Here is a 23206-nt window from a genome sequence, read left to right on the forward strand (position 1 = left end):
ATATATATATATATATATATATATAGTTTATTGTCTGTGTTGCCATGACAGCTGTTTGGATGCCTCAAGATTCCAAAACTTGTGTTTTGGAGTGCTCACTCATTCTGGGCCCTGTCCCAAATGACACTTTGCCACATGGGCTGTGGGCTGCAGTCTCAGCAAAAGGGTGCACTGAGAGCACAGCGACCAGCACCCCCCTGAATCATAAAATGACAAATGGGGCACCCTATAGTTTTGTAGACAAATCATTCATTCACTAATTCATGCACACAATACCATATTTTCTTTTCTCTCTTTGGAGAAATGCTGGTTGAATGGCCAGAGGGAATGCCCGGTAATTTTCTTGATATCACATTTTTGTACACAGACATGAACGGCAGCATTTGACTCTGCCTCTCTAATGTATTCTAAACAGACAATCTGCCATCTGCTTTATTGTCTGAAACACAGTGATATACAATATATAAACAATAAAATAGACGCTCATGATAAAACAGTTGAATTTTAACTGGCTTTGTTTATTCTACTTCCTTACACTAAATTTAATTGTTTCATTAGTTCGTAACATAAAGCATTCTCTAGATGTCACTAAAGCAGTGAGTGATACATTTCATGGATCTAAGCGCAACTGGAGCTCTGATACATTGGAGGTAACGATGTAACAATGATATGTGTAGTAATGACAGTCATTTTGTACTTGTACTTTTATTCTCCTCATGTGTTTATGTTTGTTACCTTTTGTCCTTTATCCTCCATCAATGGACCATTCTCTTTCTCATTGCCTTATTCTGGGACATATCTATGGGTTAGTTGCCATAGCAGCCAACTGTCCCTTCGAAAGAAGAGCTGATTATAATCATGCATGTCACCGCAAACACATTTGATCAAAAAGACACTGATTATGTCCCTCTCCTCACTCTTCTCTTTACCATCTGTCCTTTTTTCCAGCCCCTCCTTATGGCACTCTTTGAAGTCATAACCTGTTTGCCTGTGGCTCTGACATAAAGGGAGGGAGGTGAATGTTAAACCTTGTGAAAACAAAGTTTATTGAATTCAACTGAAAGCAAGTAGGGTGCATTCAGTTATTTTTTTGGCCACTTTTTTTTACTATGATTATCAAAAAGTGGGCCAAATTATCTGAATTCACCCTGTTTTGCAGGACCTTCTATAAACAATGTAAAATGAGAGAGAGAGAGAGAGAGAGAGAGAGAGAGAGAGAGAGAGAGAGAGAGAGGAGAGACAGAGGAAGTCAGTCAATCACTTAACAGATAATGTTTTTCTTTCCAGGCACCTCTTAAAGAATAGTTCACTCAAAAATGAAAATTCTCCCATCATTTACTCACCTTCATGCCATTCAAGATGTGTATGACTTTCTTTATTCTGCAAAACACAAATTAAGATTTTTAAAAGAATATCTCAGCTCTGTAGGTCTATACAATGCAAGTGAATGGGTACCAAAACTTTAAAGGTCCAAAAGCATATAAAGGCAGCATAAAAGTAATCCATATGACTTCAGATTTTTAATCCAGTTTTAGTCATCTGAAGTGATATGATAGGTGTGGGTGAGAAACAGATAAATATTTAAGCCCTTTTTTACTATCAGTATCCACTTTCACATTCTTCTTTTGTTTTTGGTGAGATTAATGCACATCGCCACCTACTGGGAAGAGAGGAGAATTTATTGTAAAAAAGGCAGATTATAGCAAAAGAAAGCAATTTACAGTAATGTGCAAAAAAGTGATGGCAAATAGCAGGAAACTCCTAACAACGGTACATACAAAGACCTCAAATGAAATGCAGTTGCCAAGTTATTACCTAGTCAGGTGGCTAGATAGTACAAAGTAAGTATGTGTATGCATATGAGCCTTGAAATTCTTCTGTACATTTGTATACATGTCCCTAATTAAGATGAGTACCTACAAGTCCAGGTACATATCTAAGGTAATTTTGTAATGTGTAATGAATGTAAAGTGCAGCTAGGCCTTTGACAGCTGTGTAAAAGAGTAACTGTGTCTTGAAATGAATTCAAACAAGAACTGGCAGCTGAAGTTGTGAAGAGACATGAGCGAAGTTGTGACTAGAGAGAATATATGGAGATTAAAAATGAGTCAAGCAGCATTTGGTTATGCTCGAGGAGACAAATGGAAGATACAGGTAGACCGATGACAAGGGAGTAGTGTCGTCATGAGATGACTAGGAGAAGACTAGCATAATTATGAAGGAGGTGCCTTATTTTCCTTTTCCTAAATTAGTAGGTGTGTATACAGGGGTTAATTGGGATTTTGGAGGTGGGGGACTCCTAAAACCTAGTTGTGATTGCACTGACCTGGGCATGAGGTGGCATGACTACCATCTCCTCTCATCCTCTAAGAAGCATAATAATCTGTTAATACCCTTCTGTGATAGTACTATACTAAAAAAATAAAAGAAGTGATCAATCAAAAATTAATTACAACATTTCTTCACTGTATGGATTGGGCTAGTGGTATATTTCCTTGTATCTTGAGCAATCCCATGTTTAAAAAATGCCTGTGTTTATTTTAATTTTTTTAATAAACCTAGCAGAATTGCAACTGCATATCAGTGAATGTGTATTACAAATGGGGGTGCATTTGATTGCTTTTTATTTTGTGACTTCCCTGGAATGGAGAGCGGGTCGCAGAATGAGGTGGAGTGCCCCCAAGACCAGTTTCACACATATTGCGAGCAAGGAGGTTCTCTGCTGTTTGTGGGGCAACAGAAAATAGTGCTCTTCTAAGCAAATGCCGCCTCTACCAGGACCTGCCACTGACTAGAGGGAAGCATAATACTTAATCTAATTAATTTTAAAGGTTTTGAGTAAGAACATTCGCTAAATGGAGACAGAATGCCTATTATTATTATTATTATTATTATTATTATTATTATTATTATCATCATCATCAACATCATTGTTATTATTATGCAACAGTACTATATTTATTGAATGATTTCTTAACTTTTATGCTGCATTGCTATGCAGTCTGGTTAAACATGCAAGCTTTTATTTTGGTGGAAAACTAAAGAAAGAACTTTTGTTCTTGAGTTGACAATGGCTTTTTAATGCAGTGAAATGCCCTCATCCACTCTTTGTCCACAAAAAGCTGGTGTTATGAGGATACTCTATATTTGGATAGTAACTTTTAGTGGCCAAGCATATTTGGAATTACACAAATGTGCAATTAGTAAATCTAGAGTGCTGTAAATATAGCATGCTCAGCTCACATTAGCAAACCAAACTAAACATGAGCACATCTGTTAACTTTGAAAACACTATTATGATCCTCATGTATGCCAAAACTACTGTATGTGTAATACACTGCAGACAAAACAGAACTGCTATGAAACCACTGTATCATCAAGCGTGCTTTAAGTATGTGCGGTACAAAGAACAGAGTTGCACACATGTAATAAGCACAATGAGCTGCATGTGCAGACTATTTATTTATTTAATTAATTTGCAGCCCTTGCGGTTTGATAATCATTAGTCTCTTTTCCAACATCGGGCCGAACGGTTCTGAGCACGGTGAGGAATGGTTACAGTAGCTTTTCCACCTGGGCACGATTCGACACAACATGATTAGAAACCGTTCTCGGCCCGGAATTCTCAGCACGGTTAGACAACCGTGCTCAACTGTGCTGGTGGAATGCCTGTAGTGACGTTGCGACTCACAGTTGGTCACTTGTCAGTTGCCAAGCTTATTCATTTTTTCTCTGTAGCTGGCAAAGCGCACTGTTTGGGCAAAGTAAACACACTTCATACACAGTCCTTAAACTCTTGCGTTACCAAGGTAACAACTGACGTAATTCTTGTGTACATTTGAAGTCTGTTTTCAGCACCAGTGGGAAAAAAATCAGTAACCATGCCGACTGGCCCGGATAGGCACAGAATAGAATGGTTTGCAACAAGAACAGTTTAGCCCGATGGTGGTAAAGCGGCAAAAAATATGTCAAAGAGCGATTTTGATTTTAGTTTGATTAATCATTGAGCCCTAACCTTTATTTTGATTGCTTGTTGTCAACTTGTTTTTTTATAAACCAAATCAAATCCATGTATAGAGTATGAACCCGTTCTGAGAAGTGGCTGATTTTAAACAGACTGGTCATACAAAGCTCACAGATATTTTCTTGCTGGTTTCAATGAATATAATGTTTGTGGGGTCTCTAGTGGGGTCTTTTCTGTTTATGGTCAGGATTTTGTCTCGGCCTTCTAATGCTTGTCATATTGAATTATAATAGTGCAATCAAGCAGTTTTCCTTTTCTTTTGATATAATCATTTGTATATATTTGAGATCTTTCAGGTGGAGCGGTATGTGAGGCTTTTCGTTTTTTTTTTTTTTTTTTTTACTGGCAGAGAGAGAGGCTATTTGCACTAAGTGTAAATATTGTAGCACATTTTTATCTTTTTTTTTTTTTTTTTTTTTTATAAGATCTCTAACATAGTCTGATGGATTATTTTTCACCTATTTCAGAGCAGGATCTTTATAAATTTGTATATCAGTTGATAACATCAAGTTGCTATACAGATGTTGTTCCTTTAAGACTTTTCAAGGAAGTTACTGGGACTTTAGTCCCTTCTTTGTTGTCTATAGTAAACAGCTCACTTGTTTCAGGATGTGTCACAGAGGATTTAATGATTGCGACAGTTCAACTGCTTCTGAAGAAATCCACATTAGACCAGTTGGTTACAAATAACTATTGACCAATCTCAAAATTACCTTTAATCTAAAAAATAATAGAGAAAGCAGTAGCTAAACAAATGTTGGAGGTAGTGAAAGATAACAATAGAGAAATTTCAGTCAGGCTTTAGAGAAAAAACACAATACAGAAGCTGCCTTTCTTAGGGTGATCAATGATTTATTGATGGCGGAGGATGCTGGATAGTGCTCCGTTTTAATGTTGATTTATTTAACTGCAGAATTTACAGCTGATCATTCAGTTTTAATTGATACATTAAAGTGGTGGGTGGGTATATCTGGGGTGGCTTTAGACTGGTTTGTTTCCTACATGACGGATATGAAATTTTTAGTGTCTGTTGGAGATGAGATGTCCCCCTCTTCAAAATTGACTTGTGGTGTTCCGCAAGGATCCCTGTTAGGGACAATATTGTTTTCACTATATATGCTACTGCTTTGTTCTGTGATTCGAAAATATTACATACATTTTCATTGCTATGCAGATGACCTACAGTTATATTTGTTGTTGAATCCCAATGATTTGTCTAGTTTAAATGTTCTTCAAGATATGAAAAATTGGATGGCAATGTAATTTTCTGCAGTTAAATTCTGATAAAATAGAGGTTGTTATAATAGGTCATTACTTAATCAAGTGGTCCCACATATTAAGTAGGTGGTGAGAAATTTGGGAGTCTATTTTGATGCTAATTATAATTTTGAATACCATATCAGAAAGTTAGTTCAATCTTATTTTTATCATTTAAGGAACATTTCCACTGTGAGACATGTCTTGAATTCAAGGATACGGAGAAGCTTGTACATGCTTTTATATCGTCTTGCCTTGATTATTGTTATGCCCTTTATTCAGTGTTAAATCAATGCACTTTAGCACAGCTACAATCAGTGCAAAATGCTGCAGCTAGACTTTTGACACGGACAATGCCTTTTAATCATATTACTCCAGTTTTAGCTTCTTTGCTTTGGTTACCAATTAATTTTAGGGTTTATTTGAACATATAATTGCATGGCACATGGGTTAGCGCCAGGTTATTTAGCAGAACTTTTAAGACCTTATGAAACAGTTAGACCTCATAGATCTTCTTGTCATGAACTGTAGGCTCAGGCTGTTCCAAGATCCAGATGCAAAACAAAAGGTGATAGAGCATTTGTAATGAGGGACCCATGGTTATGAAACAGCCTGCCCTGGGATATTAGATCTGCTGAATCTGTGACTGTTTTTAAATCTAATTTAAAAACACATTTGTATTGACTTGCTTTTATTACTGTGTGTTGTGTTATACCGTGTGTGTTGCTTTTATTACTTTGTGAATATGTTGGTTTTTGTTTTTAATTTTATGTTTTGTGAAGCATATTGTGCTTAATTGCTAAAAGGTGCTTTATAAATAAAATTATTATTATTATAAGTGCAAATAGCAACAAAAATAATCTTCTTTGCACTAAGTGCAAACAGTGGCAGATACTATTTGCACCCCTAATTAAATACTAATATACAGAATAGGGGCATCACTGCAACATGCTTATTTAGCGTCCCACAGACACCTTACACTAACCCCTACCCTAAACCTAACCCTAATCTACCCTTACAAAAATTAACCATGGTTTACATAGTATCACATTACTCAAGTAAAAGTACAATTATTTTTGTTAATAATTACTTGAGTAAAAGTAAGAAAGTATCCAATTGAAAGAATACTCAAGTAGCGTGTAACTAGTTACTTCCACATATAACATAATAGACATTTACTCCCCAATATTCCATTACCCAATACATATTTAACATGTGTTACATAATAATAATAAATATTATTATTATAAATATATTATAATTATAATATTATATTGGAAATTCTGTCATCATTTACCATAATGTTGTTCCAAACCATATGAATTTCTTCTATGCACCACAATCAAGCATGTTTTTTTTTTTTTCTCCATATTTTAAAAGGAAATGGTGACTGAGACTGTCAGTCTCTAACATTCTGTCTAACATCTTTCAGGTTCCACAAAATACAGAAAGTCACAGTGGTTTGGAACAACATGAAGGTGGGAAAATGATGACAGAATATTAATTTATGGCTAAACTATCACTTTAAGGATGCTTGTCAGATTTAGATGAATGTGTCAATTAGAAGAAAAGTTTGGAAAACTTTCTAGTAATTATTACGGTTAAAAAATGTGAACAATGTTCCACGGGCCCAATTATATATAATGCTGAATAAAATGAAGCAAGATCATGCTTTATTAATGCCTACTGTTGCTACTTCACAGCTTTTTGAAGTTCTGCATGGATTCTTAGTTCCGGGTAGTTACAGTATTTTGACGAAATAATTTAGGTCATTAGTTCTGTACACTAAGGGTAAACTGCACCTTATCTCTGTGTTTGGAAGCATGTTAGGCTTATTTAAGTTCAAAGCTTGTTCTCTGCTGTCTATTAGAAAAATGTGCCACGTCTGTCAAACATAGGAATTCTGTGCATGCGCAGAAATGCTGTCTGCACATGATGGGCAGAGCAAAAGGCATTTAAACTTAACGCGGATGTTTACATGGATACAGACACAGATGTATTGCAGCACTGATATAAAAATGTAGACTTATAAACGGAGGTCCTATGAGCCAACAGACACGAATCACCCTAAAAATTTACATCATTACACAGATAAGCTCACGTCATCTCAAAATCACCAAACTTTACCGCAATGTGCTTTAAGTTGAAGCTGTAATTTTAATCTTGAAATATCTGCTTATCTTGGTGTAAAAAGAAGGCATTGCGTGGTGAAAGAAAGTGTTTGTTTTGCGCACTTGCTGCAGGAATAATTAGCTCGACTCGAGTGACAGTGTGCCGCTGTACAGTTCCCATTCAAAAAACTCTCAATAAATTATTTCATTTAATAACACTCATTGAATTAAAACCAGTAATGTAACGACAAGAACATTGCCCAATTTAACGTCATAAAAGTACATTTTTCCAAAAAGATACTCAAGAAAATGTAGCACATTACTACCCACCTCCAATTACTATATTAATACTATATTACTGTAGTAACACCATGGTTAACTGCATTAAAACTATGCCCCCCCCACCCCCCACACACACACACAAAAAAAAAATGGTTACTACAATATTAATATAGTAAAACCATGGTTAATCTTACCCGGATCAAACCTTTATCTCAACTCCATAAACTTCACCATGATTTAATTGCTGCAAGAATTGTATTTATTATTATAAGTAGTATTAAAAGAAATATTAAGAGTGGAAACAGGAAACAGCTGTTGCAGGAAAGAGGCAAGAGAAGGAGGATCTATGTGCAGGCTTTTTAATTAAAACAGGCTTTAATAAACATAAAATAACTCAAAACACGACAAAAGAACAAACCATTACATCCATGAAAGGTTAACAACTGACAAAGACAGAGAGAACAGGACAGCAATGTATACACAAGAACTAACAAGGTTAACAAGACACAGCTGGGATCAATCAAGGGAAACACAGAGAACAGAGACACAACAAAAACCAAAACCAATCTTCAAATTAAAAGTCTTTATCCTTCTAGCAACCTCTAGTGGCCACTAGGGAAAATGTCCCAAGTGTTACTTAGCCCCCCATCTAAGGAGCGGCTCCTGACGTTCCATAACATATAAAACAAAACAAAAAAAATAGTTCATTGGAAGCAGAGACTCAGGGGGTGGAGCTACAGGAGGCAAGTCGGGAACAGGGGCCCTTCTCCTCCTCCTCTTCCGGACGCTGGCACTGGGACAGCCGAGGCTTCAGGTGCTGGCTCAGGGACAGTCGAGGCTTCAGGCGCTGGCTCTGGGACAGTCGAGGCTTCAGGCGCTGGCTCTGGGACAGTCGAGGCTTCAGGCGCTGGCTCTGGGACAGTCGAGGCTTCAGGCGCTGGCTCTGGGACGGTTGAGGCTTCAGGCGCTGGCTCTGGGACGGTCGAGGCTTCAGACACTGGCTCTGAGATGGACGAGACTTTAACCACTGACTCTGGAACAGACGAGGCTTCAGGAACTGGCTTGTTGGCTGTGGCAGGTGTGGGCGCTGGCTCGTTGACCGTGGCAGGCACGGGAGCTGGCTCGTTGACCGTGGCAGGCGTGGACACTGGCAGCAGCACAGGATTACTGCCATACCCCACAGTGTAAGGGGAGAATTTGAGCCTCAAAGCATAGTCAATGAATTCAAGGTTCATTAAGTCCGAACCAATAGCAGTCCTTGAGACAAATATCTCCCCAATTGAAACCCCAGGCGAGACTGCAGAACTGCTCTGTATATTGCTCGATGGGGTCACCTCCTTGTCTGAGAGACAACAATTGCCAAGCCACCAGATACTTAGTCTGGTCAGTTGTTCTGTAATGTTTGCAGGAAAGAGGCGAGAGAAGGAGGATCTATGTGCAGGCTTTTTCATTAAAACTAGGAGAAATAAACATAAACTAACTCAAAACATGACATCAGAACAAACCTTTACATCCATGAAAGGTTAACAACTGACAAAGACAGAGAGAACACAAGGGCAGTATATACACAAGAACTAACAAGGTTAACAAGACACAACTGGGATCAGTCAAGGGGAACACAGAGGATAGAGACACAACAAAATCCAAAACCAATCTTCAAACTAAAAGTCTTTATCCTTCTTTAGGGATAATGTCCCAAGTGTTACAACAGGATAGGAAAAAGTGGGACCAATGGTGGAATAACTAGTTTTATTCAAATCAAAAATATTATTTAATCTAACTGAATCAACCTGACTATATTAGGTTACACCAAAGTATTTTTTAAGGATCAGATCAGGTATAAATACAGGTGCATCTCAATAAATTAGAATGTCGTGGAAAGGTTAATTTATTTCAGTAATTCAACTCAAATTGTGAAACTCGTGTATTAAATAAATTCAATGCACACAGACTGAAGTAGTTTAAGTCTTTGGTTCTTTTAATTGTGATGATTTTGGCTCACATTTAACAAAAACCCACCAATTCACTATCTCAAAAAATTAGAATATGGTGACATGCCAATCAGCTAATCAACTCAAAACACCTGCAAAGGTTTCCTGAGCCTTCAAAATGGTCTCTCAGTTTGGTTCACTAGGCTATACAATCATGGGTAAGACTGCTGATCTGGCAGTTGTCCAGAAGACAATCATTGACATCCTTCACAAGGCGGGTAAGCCACAAACATTCATTTCCAAAGAAGCTGGCTGTTCACAGAGTGCTGTATCCAAGCATGTTAACAGAAAGTTGAGTGGAAGGAAAAAGTGTGGAAGAAAAAGATGCACAACCAACTGAGAGAACCGCAGCCTTATGATTGTCAAGCAAAATCGATTCAAGAATTTGGGTGAACTTCACAAGGAATGGACTGAGGCTGGGGTCAAGGCATCAAGAGCCACCACACACAGACATGTCAAGGAATTTGGCTACAGTTGTCGTATTTCTCTTGTTAAGCCACTTCTGAACCACAGACAACGTCAGAGGCGTCTTACCTGGGCTAAGGAGAAGAAGAACTGGACTGTTGCCCAGTGGTCCAAAGTCCTCTTTTCAGATGAGAGCAAGTTTTGTATTTAATTTGGAAACCAAGGTCCTAGAGTCTGGAGGAAGGGTGGAGAAGCTCATAGCCCAAGTTGCTTGAAGTCCAGTGTTAAGTTTCCACAGCCTGTGATGATTTGGGGTGCAATGTCATCTGCTGGTGTTGGTCCATTGTGTTTTTTGAAAACCAAAGTCACTGCACCCGTTTACCAAGAAATTTTGGAGCACTTCATGCTTCCTTCTGCTGACCAGCTTTTTAAAGATGCTGATTTCATTTTCCAGCAGGATTTGGCACCTGCCCACACTGCCAAAAGCACCAAAAGTTGGTTAAATGACCATGGTGTTGGTGTGTTTGACTGGCCAGCAAACTCACCAGACCTGAACCCCATAGAGAATCTATGGGGTATTGTCAAGAGGAAAATGAGAAACAAGAGACCAAAAAATGCAGATGAGCTGAAGGCCACTGTCAAAGAAACCTGGGCTTCCATACCACCTCAGCAGTGCCACAAACTGATCACCTCCATGCCACGTCGAATTGAGGCAGTAATTAAAGCAAAAGGAGCCCCTACCAAGTACTGAGTACATATACAGTAAATGAACATACTTTCCAGAAGGCCAACAATTCACTAAAATGTTTTTTTTTATTGGTCTTATGATGTATTCTAATTTTTTGAGATAGTGAATTGGTGGGTTTTTGTTAAATGTGAGCCAAAATCATCACAATTAAAAGAACCAAAGACTTAAACTACTTCAGTCTGTGTGCACTGAATTTATTTAATACACGAGTTTCACAATTTGAGTTGAATTACTGAAATAAATGAACTTTTCCACGACATTCTAATTTATTGAGATGCACCTGTAGCTCCTTACAACTGCAGAATTTCATATTTTACAGTGCATTTTGGATTGATAAGCTTTGTGATTTTGCTGTTTACCTTACTATTTCCATTCATTGGTTTGTTCATTGATTCATTGATTCATTAACTTTTCTCTCTTTCTCTCCTGTATCTGTAGTGATTTAGCTGGCATAAGTTTGAACCCTGTCATCATTGTCATGTTAGTCAGTTAAGATTAAAATTAATCAAATCCTCCTTACATGATTGACGCAGAGTGTGGATGGATGAGGGAAAGAGGGATGAATGAAAAGAGAGAGGTAGATGTGTAATAGAGTGAACAAATTTCCATCAGTGTCACAGTGTGTTGTGTGTTGTGTTATCTAAAAAGGTGTAAACTTGATAAATATTGTACTATGCCATGGCAAGTTTAAGAAGCTAGGTCTGAAATTATATTTGTGTTTGTGCTGTTTGTGTGTGAGAGCATCTGCTTTTGGCAAGCTCATTGCAATGTGGGATTAGTAGGAAACGCTGAATTGTGGGGAGAAATTGAATCAGATTACAGTGAATTTTGGCAACGGATTATCTTCAATCCCTTCTGTGTATCCAAGAAGCTTGAATGAGTGTTTATGAAAAAGGAGGAGTAAGAGAGGGAGAAAGAAGACTTTAGAGACTTAAGGCTTAGAAGAAGAAGGGGGTTCGTGTGTGTTTTTTTTTTTTTTTTTTTTTTTTTTTTTTTTTTTACATTTTGAGACTCTCTTCATCTCTTTCAGTCTATATATCTTGATCTCTCTAACACATCTCTTGCTCCTTGGGTTAGGTTTTGGGCTGGTGTCAAGACCAGCAGTCCTGCTGATTTCATGGCTTTTACCAGAAGCCTCTTTACTTCCTTCCACTGGCATCATGCTGTTTGGGAGAATTAGCTGATCGCCTGAGGGGTTTTTTCTCTACAAGCTTGAGACATTTAAAAAAGCTTTTTGAACTAAATCTCTGCTCGTCATATTGTGTTCAAGTTGTCATTCCTCTGGGAGCTAAAGTAGAAGCCTAAATGTACTTGTGTTCTCACATTTTTTTTTTGTTGTTTTTTTTTTGTTGAAAAAACCTTTGTTACCTCTATATTAATGCATTTCTATCAGAAAACATATTGTCAGTTCAGTCTGGTGCATTCTGTGACACTGATATATTGGTTTCATCTGTCATGCCTTAACTAACCAATTTAACGTTTTACTAGACTCATTCCAAAGCATAGTGCAACTTATCTGAGACCTTATAGTAGGGTCCCAGATGCATTGAAATCTAACATTACCTTGATATTATTTTAATATGCAACATATACTCACATGATAAATGTATTCACATACAAATATGTCGACACTACAGTTCTGTTATATTTTCATAGGTGGGCTATGAGAACGCAGGCACAGTGGAGTTCCTGGTTGACAAACATGGAAAGTACTACTTCATCGAGGTCAACTCCCGCCTACAGGTGGAACATACTGTTACAGAGGAGATAACTGAGTGAGTGCCCATATATACAATGGATGAAACTTGTTTAAGTTTCCAAAATGTTAACGTACTGTATGTATAACCTAGCCTCATAGTATGAACGTTACTGTAACTACATTTTTGCAAACAGAGTTTTAGGTGCCGCGTTCTACATTTTGCCGCAGTTTCCGGGTGAAATTAACTCGGAAGACCAAGGCTCAAGCCCAGCCAAGAATGTAAGACACGTGAGAAGGAAATATCATAGAAGCGAAACAAAATGACATGGTTGCATTAGAAAATGTGTTTTTCATGTCACATTTGCTTTTAGGACATTATCGATTAGGTTTAGGTGTTGGTTTAGGGCATGCATGTCAGATTTGTTTACCTCTAATTTATATTTTAAGACACTATCGGGTTGGTTTAGGTGTTGGTTTAGGGCAGGGTTATTCACTTAAAGTTCCAAGAGGTCCGGTCTTGACATTTCCTTTCCAGCAAAGGTCCGGACAATAATACCTTACACGGTGTCAGTAGTCAGTACAGCTATGATATAATACAAGAAATGCAATTTTTTTGGGGAATAGCTATAATACATTTCCAAATTGGCAGCAATAGTACTTTGTAAGAGAAGAAGAAGAAAAAATTCCTAAACAGTAAAATAGTGTCTTCATAACTGGGAAAGGATGAGGACATTGGGGTCCCAGAGACTGCCAAAGTAGTGGGGTATGGGGGATCTTCTACCAAAAAATACAATAGTTCAAGGTTCATCAGTCGAGTGCCCTTTGATATACTTATTAGGAGATAAGATGAACTGCTCCTTTTTAAGCTGAGTGATAGCAGTCCAGTAATAATAATAAAAAAAGATTTTTGTTTTAATTTTGTGAAAATGAATAAGAGATTTCATCATCTCTGGCATGGATGGCAGGGAAAAAACAACCAAAACTTTGAAATTACAAGTTTTCTGCTTATGATGAGAACGTTTCTATTATTTGATGGTCAGCTCATTCTTAACTACAGCAGCTAGCATTTTTAAGCTGCACTTTTGTGATGTACATTTTTAAACAATGAGCTGACTATCAAATAATAGAAATGTTCTCATCATAAGCAGAAAACTTGTAATTTTAAAGTTTTGGTTGTTTTTCCCTGCCATCCATGCCAGAGATGATGAAATCTCTTATTCATTTTCACAAAATTAAAGCAAAAATCTTTTTTTATTATTATTACAATGAAAGGCTTGTAACATGTTGATTTTTCAAGCTAATTTTAGACTGGAAAAAAATGTTATAGTCTAAAGGCACTCTGGAACTACATTAAACTGTCCTGTCACAAACCTGGCTTAGCTGAACTCTCAGAGTCATATCAGACACATGAAGATGAATTCTCATTTTCTGTTGTGTATTTTAGCGAAAGATGTCGGTATCCATCAATATTGCTGCCTTCTATATATCTCCACTATGGTCTACTTTCATTAAAATAACCGCATCTACAGCTCTACTATGTGGCGCCTCATGTCTACTCTCATTAATGCAGGGCAGAGTGGCAACATGCATGAAGCGGGAAAGGGTATAATTATTGCCTATCTTTTTGCTTGTTCATATGATTCTGCTGCAGACATTTAAAACGCTAGTTTAAAGGGCAATTCACACCAAGCTTTTACACACGTATGCTTACACAATCACTTAGCCAGGTGTCAGATAACTAGCACAAAGATTTAGATCTCGGTCCAGACTGACTTGTCCTTCTGTCTGAATCCGGACCAGAGTCCACCTTTTGAGTACCCCTGGTTTAGGGTAAGGATGTCTGTTCACCTCTCATTTATCTTTGAAGACACCATTTGATAGGTGTTGTTTTAGGGTAAGGATGACTCTCTTGTTTGCCTCTCATTTGCTTTTAAGACACTATCAGTTAGGTTTAGGTGTTGGTTTAGGGTAAGGATGTTTGTGTTGTTTACCTCTCTTTTGCTTTTAAGACACTATCAGTTAGGTTTAGGTGTTGGTTTACTGCAAGGATGTCTATGTTGTTTACCTCTCATTTGCTTTTAGGACACTATCGGTTAGGTTTAGGTGTTGGTTAGGGGTGAGGATTTTTGTTTTGTTCACCTCTCATTTATCATTTAAGACACTATTGGTTAGGTTAGGTTAGGTTAAAAGGTTAGGTTAGGATAAAAAAAAATATTGTTGCACTTTAATCTGTTTTGAATACTATTCTGATGCTAGTGAAACTTTGTAATATGGCACTTTTTCATACCACTGTCTCCTTAAGATGATTCACTTATGTTTTCCTCTTTTGTAAGTCACTTTGGATAAAAGCGTCTTCCAAATGAAAAAATGTAAATGTAAATGTTTAGGTGCTTGTTACGGTAAGAATGTCTGTTTTGTTTACCTCTCATTTGCTTTTAGGACACTATCGGTTAGGTTAGATGTTGGTTTAAGGTGAGGATGTCTGTTTTGTTCACCTCTCATGTATCTTTTAAGACACTATTGCTTAGGTTTAGGTTAATGTTTTATGTTACGGAAGTATATTTTAATAATTAAAACCTCCATATAACATCCACCTTAAAAACCTTATCTGATCACGACACCATTTTACTTGCTTTTGGCGCCCCCCGCTGGACATTTCCCTGGGAATCTGCTTCGAAATTTGTAATAAAGAACGTAATTTCGTTTGGCAAAAATGTTTTCATGGTCACGTAATTTTCATGAGATTACGCTACGTATATAGAATGTTACTGAGTGTTAAATGAATAGCAAATAAAAAACACAGCGTAGTTAAAAATGGATGATTCCTGTTTCTTTGAACTGCAAGTAGAACTGCAAGACGTCAGTAAATATTTCAACTTATCACTCTTAGTATATTGTTTTCTCTAATGTCACACATATGCATTTTTATGTTTTCTTGTGCCCTTAAGTCATATCCCAACAAGAGAGAGGTTGCGTACAGGTTTGTGTTTACTTCCGCTTGTACACGTATGCATGTGTGTCTTTATGTACATATATTTTCTTTCTCCATTCCTTTCTCTGAATCTGTGTGCCTGGAGAATATTGCATTTACATATGCCATTATGTTCTAGCCAGATGGTTTCTTATCGAATTGACTCACATATAAGAAAACATATATATCATGTACAGTGACAGTGACGTAGCAGTTACTTAAACAGTTAGCAAAGGACATAAGTCAAGCAATGAAACCAGAATTTGAATGCCAAGAAGAGCAATTGTGTGGAGATATTAAAATGCTACAATAATTGGAATCACAGCACAGGTATAGTAGCACTTACCCTGCTGGATAATCTAGCAAATACTGTTGGTACTGATTTTTTGTACATGTTTTCCAGCTTGCCAAGCTGCTGATCTATGGTCATTAGCTGTATTATTTGTCAACATTATTCAATTCTTGGACAGTAGACTATATAGTAAATGGGAACGAATGTAAGTAAAGTGACGTCAGGGCTGTGGGTGGGGAGGCATAAGCTTCAACAAGCTAAGCTGATCTAGATGGTTAACTTGGTTTCTACCTGATAGACTATCTTGCTAAATAGGGATGTGCACGAAGCTGAATACCTTATTCGGAAAGGCACAAATAATGGCTTCAAAATGAATAACAGATTCATCCGGATAATAGAAAAAATATTCATTTGACTGATTATCCAAGACTGATTTTAGGCAAAATGGTTGAAAAACCATGAATATTATCAAATGCAATGGGACATAAAAGCTTATTACTTTTGACCAACAGGTGAATCAGATCATCTTCAGACCAGGCTGACAAAAAGGTATGGAATTCAAATTGATTAGGCAAACGGTTCTCGAATAACGCGCAAACAAATTTGACGTAGAGCACGCCAAATTGGACGTGAGGCTATATCTCCACAATGATTTAGCGTATTCACACCAAACTTGGTGTGTGTTATGACAACCATAACCTCAGGGTACCTGCACAGATCCAGCACAGTGCCACCTAGTGGTCACGAGATATGAAAAATATATATTTTTGCTAATAATTTCTGAACGGTTTCACCTAAAATCTGGTCTTGTTAGATTCTGTGCAGGATGCCGAGTACCAAATTTTCCTATGTCAGCCATTTTGGGTGTCGCCCATTTTGAATTTTGTTGTAAAATGCTTTATATTTCAAATGCATTAACATATCGTTAGGAAACTCATTTTGTGTCGTTTGGCACAATGCCCTGAAGGTACTCAAAAAGTTTTGGGACAGTGCCATCTTCTGGTCAAAAGTTATACCAAATTTTCATAAAATGCTAATAACTTTTGATTACTTTGTGCTATTGTCATGAGATTAGTCTTGGTAGATTATGTGGATCATGCCAAGAACATGGATACCAATTATGCCATGATCGATTGAACTTCCTGTCCGCCATTTTGAAATACCTACTTTTTCAAACTCCTCCTAAAGCGTTTGTCAGATTTTAACCAAAATCGAATCAGACCACTTTTAGACCATGCCCGACAAAAATTTATGGATTTTGTGCTGATAGACCAAGCCATTTTTATTTAACACAACAATTAATTTGATGGCACGGTGCCAGAATGGTTTTCAGGCTCTATCTCAGGCTGCCGTATTGACATGAAACTTTATGTGTCATCAGGACCGCACCTTTGACCACACCATATCAATTTGGTGACAGCACCACCTGTTGGTCAAAAGTAATAAGCTTTTATGTCCCATTGCAATTGATAACATTCGTGGTTTTTCAACCATTTTGCCTAAAATCATGACCAGATTGCTTTAATTACTTATTTTTTGCCATTGTTGTACCTAATAATGGTTGATGTGCTTGGCCCCTTAATTTCTGCTTGCAGCTATATTTATTATTATACTTATTATTAGGCTATTATTATGAAAAGACATTTTCAAGGCATATTTTGTTTATAGAAACTATAAATATAAGAGTAACATAAAAAAATGGGCGCTTCATTTAGTTTTAATTTTGTCATATGAACAGATAGAGATACAAATAATGACCGCACACACCTACTGCTCAAAATGACAAGAGCAGGTAGATCATCTTGGTCCATCAACAAGCAAATGTAGTAGTATTCAAATCAAGAAATCTAGCAGCATTAGTGCTAATTCATTGCTAATACAGTTGTAGTGCACAATGTTAGTTATTCAAAGTGGGTCAGGGGTGAGATTTTTTACATAATAGTTAAGCCAGTTGATATGAATGTGAATCCCAAAGGAGGTGAATTATTGATACCCTAACACTGTCTGAAAGTAAGTGATGAGTCGACTGCTCTAATTGGTTATTTGGAGTAGATTATGTTCCCCATTTGAGTATTGGTTCCACTATTAACATGTAATCTGTTGACCAGGGATGTCAAAATCATTTTAGGTTGATTGAACTAAACATCACATTGTGCAGGCTGATATTTTCATTGGTTAAAGGTGCACTCAGTATTTATTTATTTATTTTATTAATTAATTAATTTATTTATATTTTCATGTTGTGCTGGTCAGTATGGCAGTCATCTTGGACTTAAACAGTCAACTAGAGGAATGGATGCAGCATCATTCAAGTGTAATAGTTTTCAGTTACCGATGCCATTGTAGAAACATGCTATACACAGTCAGCCGTAATTATTTGAATCCATGAGTGAAAGAGTCCAATAACAGGGCAGTTACTGAGATTAAGTAAGTAGTATTTGGCTTGTCATGTAATCATAACATGGCAGCTCCCATTATTGGTGATGGCGTAGTGGACTAAAGCACTGAACTGGTAAGTGGAAGGTTGTTGGTTCAATCCCCACAGCCACCACCATTGTGTCCTTGAGCAAGGCACTTAACTCCAGGTTTCTCCAGGGGGATTGTCCCTGTAATAAGGGCACTGTAAGTCGCTTTGGATAAAAGCATCTGCCAAATGCATAAATGTAAATGTTTCTAATGAGGAAAAGATTACAGAGTGCACCTTTAAACCTTGGTGTACCCATGAAGAGCACATATGCAAGATATGCTCTTTTGGAGCTTATGAAGTCCAGTATTACCTTTAATAACTACTGCAACTTTAATAACTAATATTTGGGTAAAATTAAAGAGATTACATTGAATTTAGTAATTTCATTCACCAGTGGCCTTTACATTATATAGTGATATAAAGTTATAGGAACACATAATGCTATAGTAACATATGTAATGGATAATGTACAGTCAGCTGGTTGTTATCACAAAATATAGCTCCAAAGCAGAGGGGTCTTGTATCACCCTTAAGGGGTTTTACGTCTGAGTTCTGGTGTTATTCATTATGCAAAATTACCATCTGACTGCTCATTATCCATCTTATTACAAGACTACTTGCCAAATAAATACATAAGTAAATGGACATGAAATATTGTTTTGCGTTCAAATTATGTTATTATGAGAGAAGAAATAAACTGCCGGACAGCTGAATTCCACTTCCAGTTTGCTTTGGAGTTCTGTTGGTCTTTATTTTGCAAAAATTACTGTCTGACTGCTCTTTATCCAGCTTATTATAAGACTACTTGCCAAATAAATACATAAGTAAATGGACATGAAATATTGATTTGCGTTGAACTTATTTTATTAGGTGAGATGAAGGAAATCACTGAACAGAGGAAACTTCATTTGTTTACTTGTTGCCATATCAACGCTGTGTAGATAAAAAAAAAAAAAAAAACTTTGGAAGATATCGCCAAAAGTTCATTTTAAAGTAGCAAAAGTAAAAATTCACATGAAAATAAATTTTCATCACTGTTTTTTATGTTTATTTAAAATGAGACAAACTTGGTTTCGTTTCATTTTAATCTCCAATTAGCTAGCATCTTACATAGTCTTTTAATTCTCAGATAGCCAGCAGAAGTGACCAGCCAGGTTTAAATCCCAGTTGCGCCAACACTGCGTTACAATGTGCCCCAATTACAAAACAAACTATATGCAATTCCAAGCAGTCAGATATGTAATTGACATAATTCCCCTTAATGCGTGTGTGTGTGTGCGGGAGTGTGTGTGTGTGTTTTGTCATTAATCCATGCATTATTTCGGTCAATGCTGTGGCTTTGTTGTGTATTTATTGTCAATTGTCAAAATTATTGCTATATTTTATATGTTAATATTGACTTTTATTGACATGAAAATTTAGTTTATCTTCTAGGCTTTTTAATTAGATCAGATACAGTTGTTAGAGGGGGATTTTAAGCTGTTATATGGTCTTGTTACAATGTGCCCCTCACCTGTTACAACGTGCCCCGCCTATGGGGGTTCTTGCATGAAGTTCTTGCACTTGAGTATGAAGGCCTATCTGCTTCTTCAATTTTTCCTGATCAGACATTTTTTTTCCTCGTTGCTAGTAACTGGCAAACTTTAAACTCTTGTTTAAGCACAGCGGTTGATTGACAGGTGAGGGGTGGCGCATCGCTGCTGTCTGGGACGCATTCAGGACAGATTACTGTTTATACCTCAAATGCGATGAGGTCACATGCGTTTTTGACCACATTTGTGTGTGATTTTTGTGATCTGAATACAACACGTTTTAGAACCAGTTTAGACCTGTATTTAGCACTGACCACATGATCTGATCACCCGAAATGCATCTTAATACCAGGTGGAAACATGGTCTTAATTACAGGCCTGCTTCTCAGTCCAACAACACTGAATCAGTATTAATGTATCATATCTAAAAATGATTTAGTTGAGACTATAAGGAAGTCACTTTTATCCCTGATGGTTTTCCTTATACCTCTCCATGTTCATTATTGCAAAGCAAAATAACAAAAGACTTCAGAGTGGGCAAATGATCTTTGCTCTGGTGTAGTTGCCACCCACAGATCCAGTTTCAGTTGAAAAGTGAGAATATGCATGTGTGTGTGTGTTAGCATATGTGCGTTTGCAGACTGGCAGGTGCATAGTGTCTAGAATAAATGTTCATCTGCCACCCCACCTTGAGAAGTTGGTCAAGGGGAGAGAGGGATGATATGAAGAGAGAGGGAACATGTGTTAGGAACAGCATGTGCATGAGCATGAATATGAGAGAGAGAGAGGAAGGGAAAGAGAGAGGGCCGTTATAAATAGCACTCACCTCCCCTGATAACCTATGAGCTGCTCCATAATGACATAGAGATGAGCCTGATCTCATCACACACACACATACAGATGCTGACAAGTACGCAGACATTAACGTACTGATGAGTCAGTTGATTGATAGCACTCCTTTCACTCTCCCTCATTCACACACAAACACATCATTGTGTTTTCCAGTTCCTCAACACAGAATTGGAGACTCATACATTATAGATATCAGACTTGTCAAGTGCAGTTGACAGTGCTTCTCTGAATATGCTCTCACTGCTTGAGCTGCCATCTTAGATTTGCAGAGGATTTAGTGATATATATTACAAGAATTAGCCTGTTCCTATGGATACTATGTCTCCTTTGCACGTGGAAATATATATGGTGTGTAATGCTATTTATTTGTGCACAAGTATTGTACCTGTTATAAACTAAAAGTATACATTCTGTGTGGTCTCTGTTTTGTGTGTAACATGTGTGTGTGTGTGTGGGTGGGTTTGGGTGGTTTACGAGGACATTTTTTTAGGTTACAAACTGGTAATTACAAGAGTATTATGCTATAAATGTGGTTTATGAGGACATTTCTAGTTTCCCCATAAATCAAATAGCTTAAAAAACATACTAAATTATGTTTTTTTGAAAATGTAAAAATGCAGAACGTTTTTTGTGAGGGTTAGGTTTAGGGGTAGGATTAGGGGATAGAATCTACAGTTCGTACAGTATAAAAATCATTATGTCTATGGAGAGTCCTCATAAGAATAGCCACACCAACATGTGTGTGTGTGTGTGTGTGTGTGTGTGTGTGTGTGTGTGTGTGTGTTTGATTTGATTCAAAGGCTGTAATTACCTTAGTTTATTGTTATGAAAGAATGGAAATATTTAGTCTCAGTTGTGTAATATGGGACATTCTTTTCTTCTAAATTCTTTTTTTCTACTCCTTGCTCTTATTAAAGAGATAGTATACCCAAAAATGAAAATTCACTCATCATTTACTCACTCTCATGCCATCCCAAATGTGTATGACTTTCTTTCTTCTGCTGAACACAAACAAAGATTTTTAGAAGAATATTTCAGCTCTGTAGATCCATACAATGCAAGTGAATGGAGGCCAGAACTTTGACGGTCCAAAAAGCACATAAAGGCAGCATAAAAGTAACCCATACGACTCCAGTGGTTAAATCCATGTTTATTTTAAGCTATATGATTGGTATAGGTAAGAAACATATCAATATTTAAGTCATTTTTGTTATAAATCTCCAATTTCAATTTCAATTTCACGTGCACATTCTTTTTCTTTTGTTTTTAGCGATTTGCATTCTTTGTGCATATCGCCACCTACTAGGCAGCGAGGAGCGTTTATAGTAAAAAAGGACTTAAATATTGATATTTTTCTCACCCACACATATCATATTACTTCAAAAGACATGGATTTCACCACTGGAGTCATATGGATAACATTTATGTGCTTTTTTTGGACCATTCACTTGCATTGTAAGGACCTACAGAGCTAAGATATTCTTTTAAAAATCTTCATTTGTGTTCAGCAGAAGAAGGAAAGTCATACATTTCTGGAATGGTAAATGATGAGAGAATTTTCATTTTTGGATGAACCTTTAACTTGAATTCTTTTCAGTTTAATTGACTTGTTCTGTGTTTTTTGTTTGCATTTTTGTATAAATTCATCCACAGTTTTCCCATGTTTATATATGCATATTTGTGCTGCTGTTACAGATACTCACAGTGCTTATAACCGTTCAGCCTTAACGGAGTATACAGTTGAAGTCAGAAATGTACATACACTCCACAGATTTCATATTAGCAAACTATAGTTTTGGCAAGTTGTTTAGGACATCTACTTTATACATGACACAAGACATTTTTCCAACAATTGTTTACAGACAGATTGTTTCACTTTTAATTGACTATATCACAATTCCAGTGGCTCAGAAGTTTACATACACTAAGTTAACTGTGCCTTTAAGCAGCTTGGAAAATTCCAGAAAATGATGTCAAGCCTTTAGACAATTAGACAATTAGCTTCTGATAGGAGGTGTACTGAATTTGAGGTGCACCTGTGGATGTATTTTAAGGCCTACCTTCAAACTCAGTGCCTCTTTGCTTGACATCATGGGAAAATCAAAAGAAATCAGCCAAGAAAATTGTGGACCTCCACAAGTCTGGTTCATCCTTATGAGTAATTTCCAAATACCTGAAGGTACCATGTTCATTTGTATAAACAATAGTATGCAAGTATAAACACCATGGGACGACGCAGCCATCATACCACTCAGGAAGGAGACGCATTCTGTCTCCTAGAGATGAACATAGTTTGGTGCGAAAAGTGAAAGCATACCTCCAAAGTTGTGGAGCAAAGTCAATGTATTGGAGTGGCCATCACAAAGACCTGACCTCAATCCGATATAAAATTTGTTTGCAGAACTGAAAAAGCGTGTGCGAGCGAGGAAGCCTACAAACTCAGTGACTCAGTGACACCAGTTCTGTCTGGAGGAATGGGCCAAAATTCCAGCAACGTATTGTGAGAAGCTTGTGGAAGGCTACCCAAAACATTTGACCCAAGTTAAACAATTTAAAGGCAATGCTACCAAATACT

At 37.1% G+C, this 23206-nt stretch overlaps 1 protein-coding gene across 2 annotated transcripts in view; it reads left to right on the plus strand.

The window, feature by feature from the left end:
* LOC127416517 (pyruvate carboxylase, mitochondrial-like) overlaps window positions 1–23206 on the plus strand; it is a 321324-nt gene that overhangs the window by 54014 nt on the left and 244104 nt on the right. For both annotated transcript variants that reach the window (XM_051655945.1, XM_051655953.1), the window contains exon 8: window positions 12475–12593. In XM_051655945.1, coding sequence (XP_051511905.1) covers window positions 12475–12593 — 119 coding nt within the window. The remainder of the gene's footprint in view (window positions 1–12474; window positions 12594–23206) is intronic.

The sequence above is a fragment of the Myxocyprinus asiaticus genome, chromosome 2 (genome assembly GCF_019703515.2).
Source record: "Myxocyprinus asiaticus isolate MX2 ecotype Aquarium Trade chromosome 2, UBuf_Myxa_2, whole genome shotgun sequence".
Classification (NCBI taxonomy): domain Eukaryota; kingdom Metazoa; phylum Chordata; class Actinopteri; order Cypriniformes; family Catostomidae; genus Myxocyprinus; species Myxocyprinus asiaticus.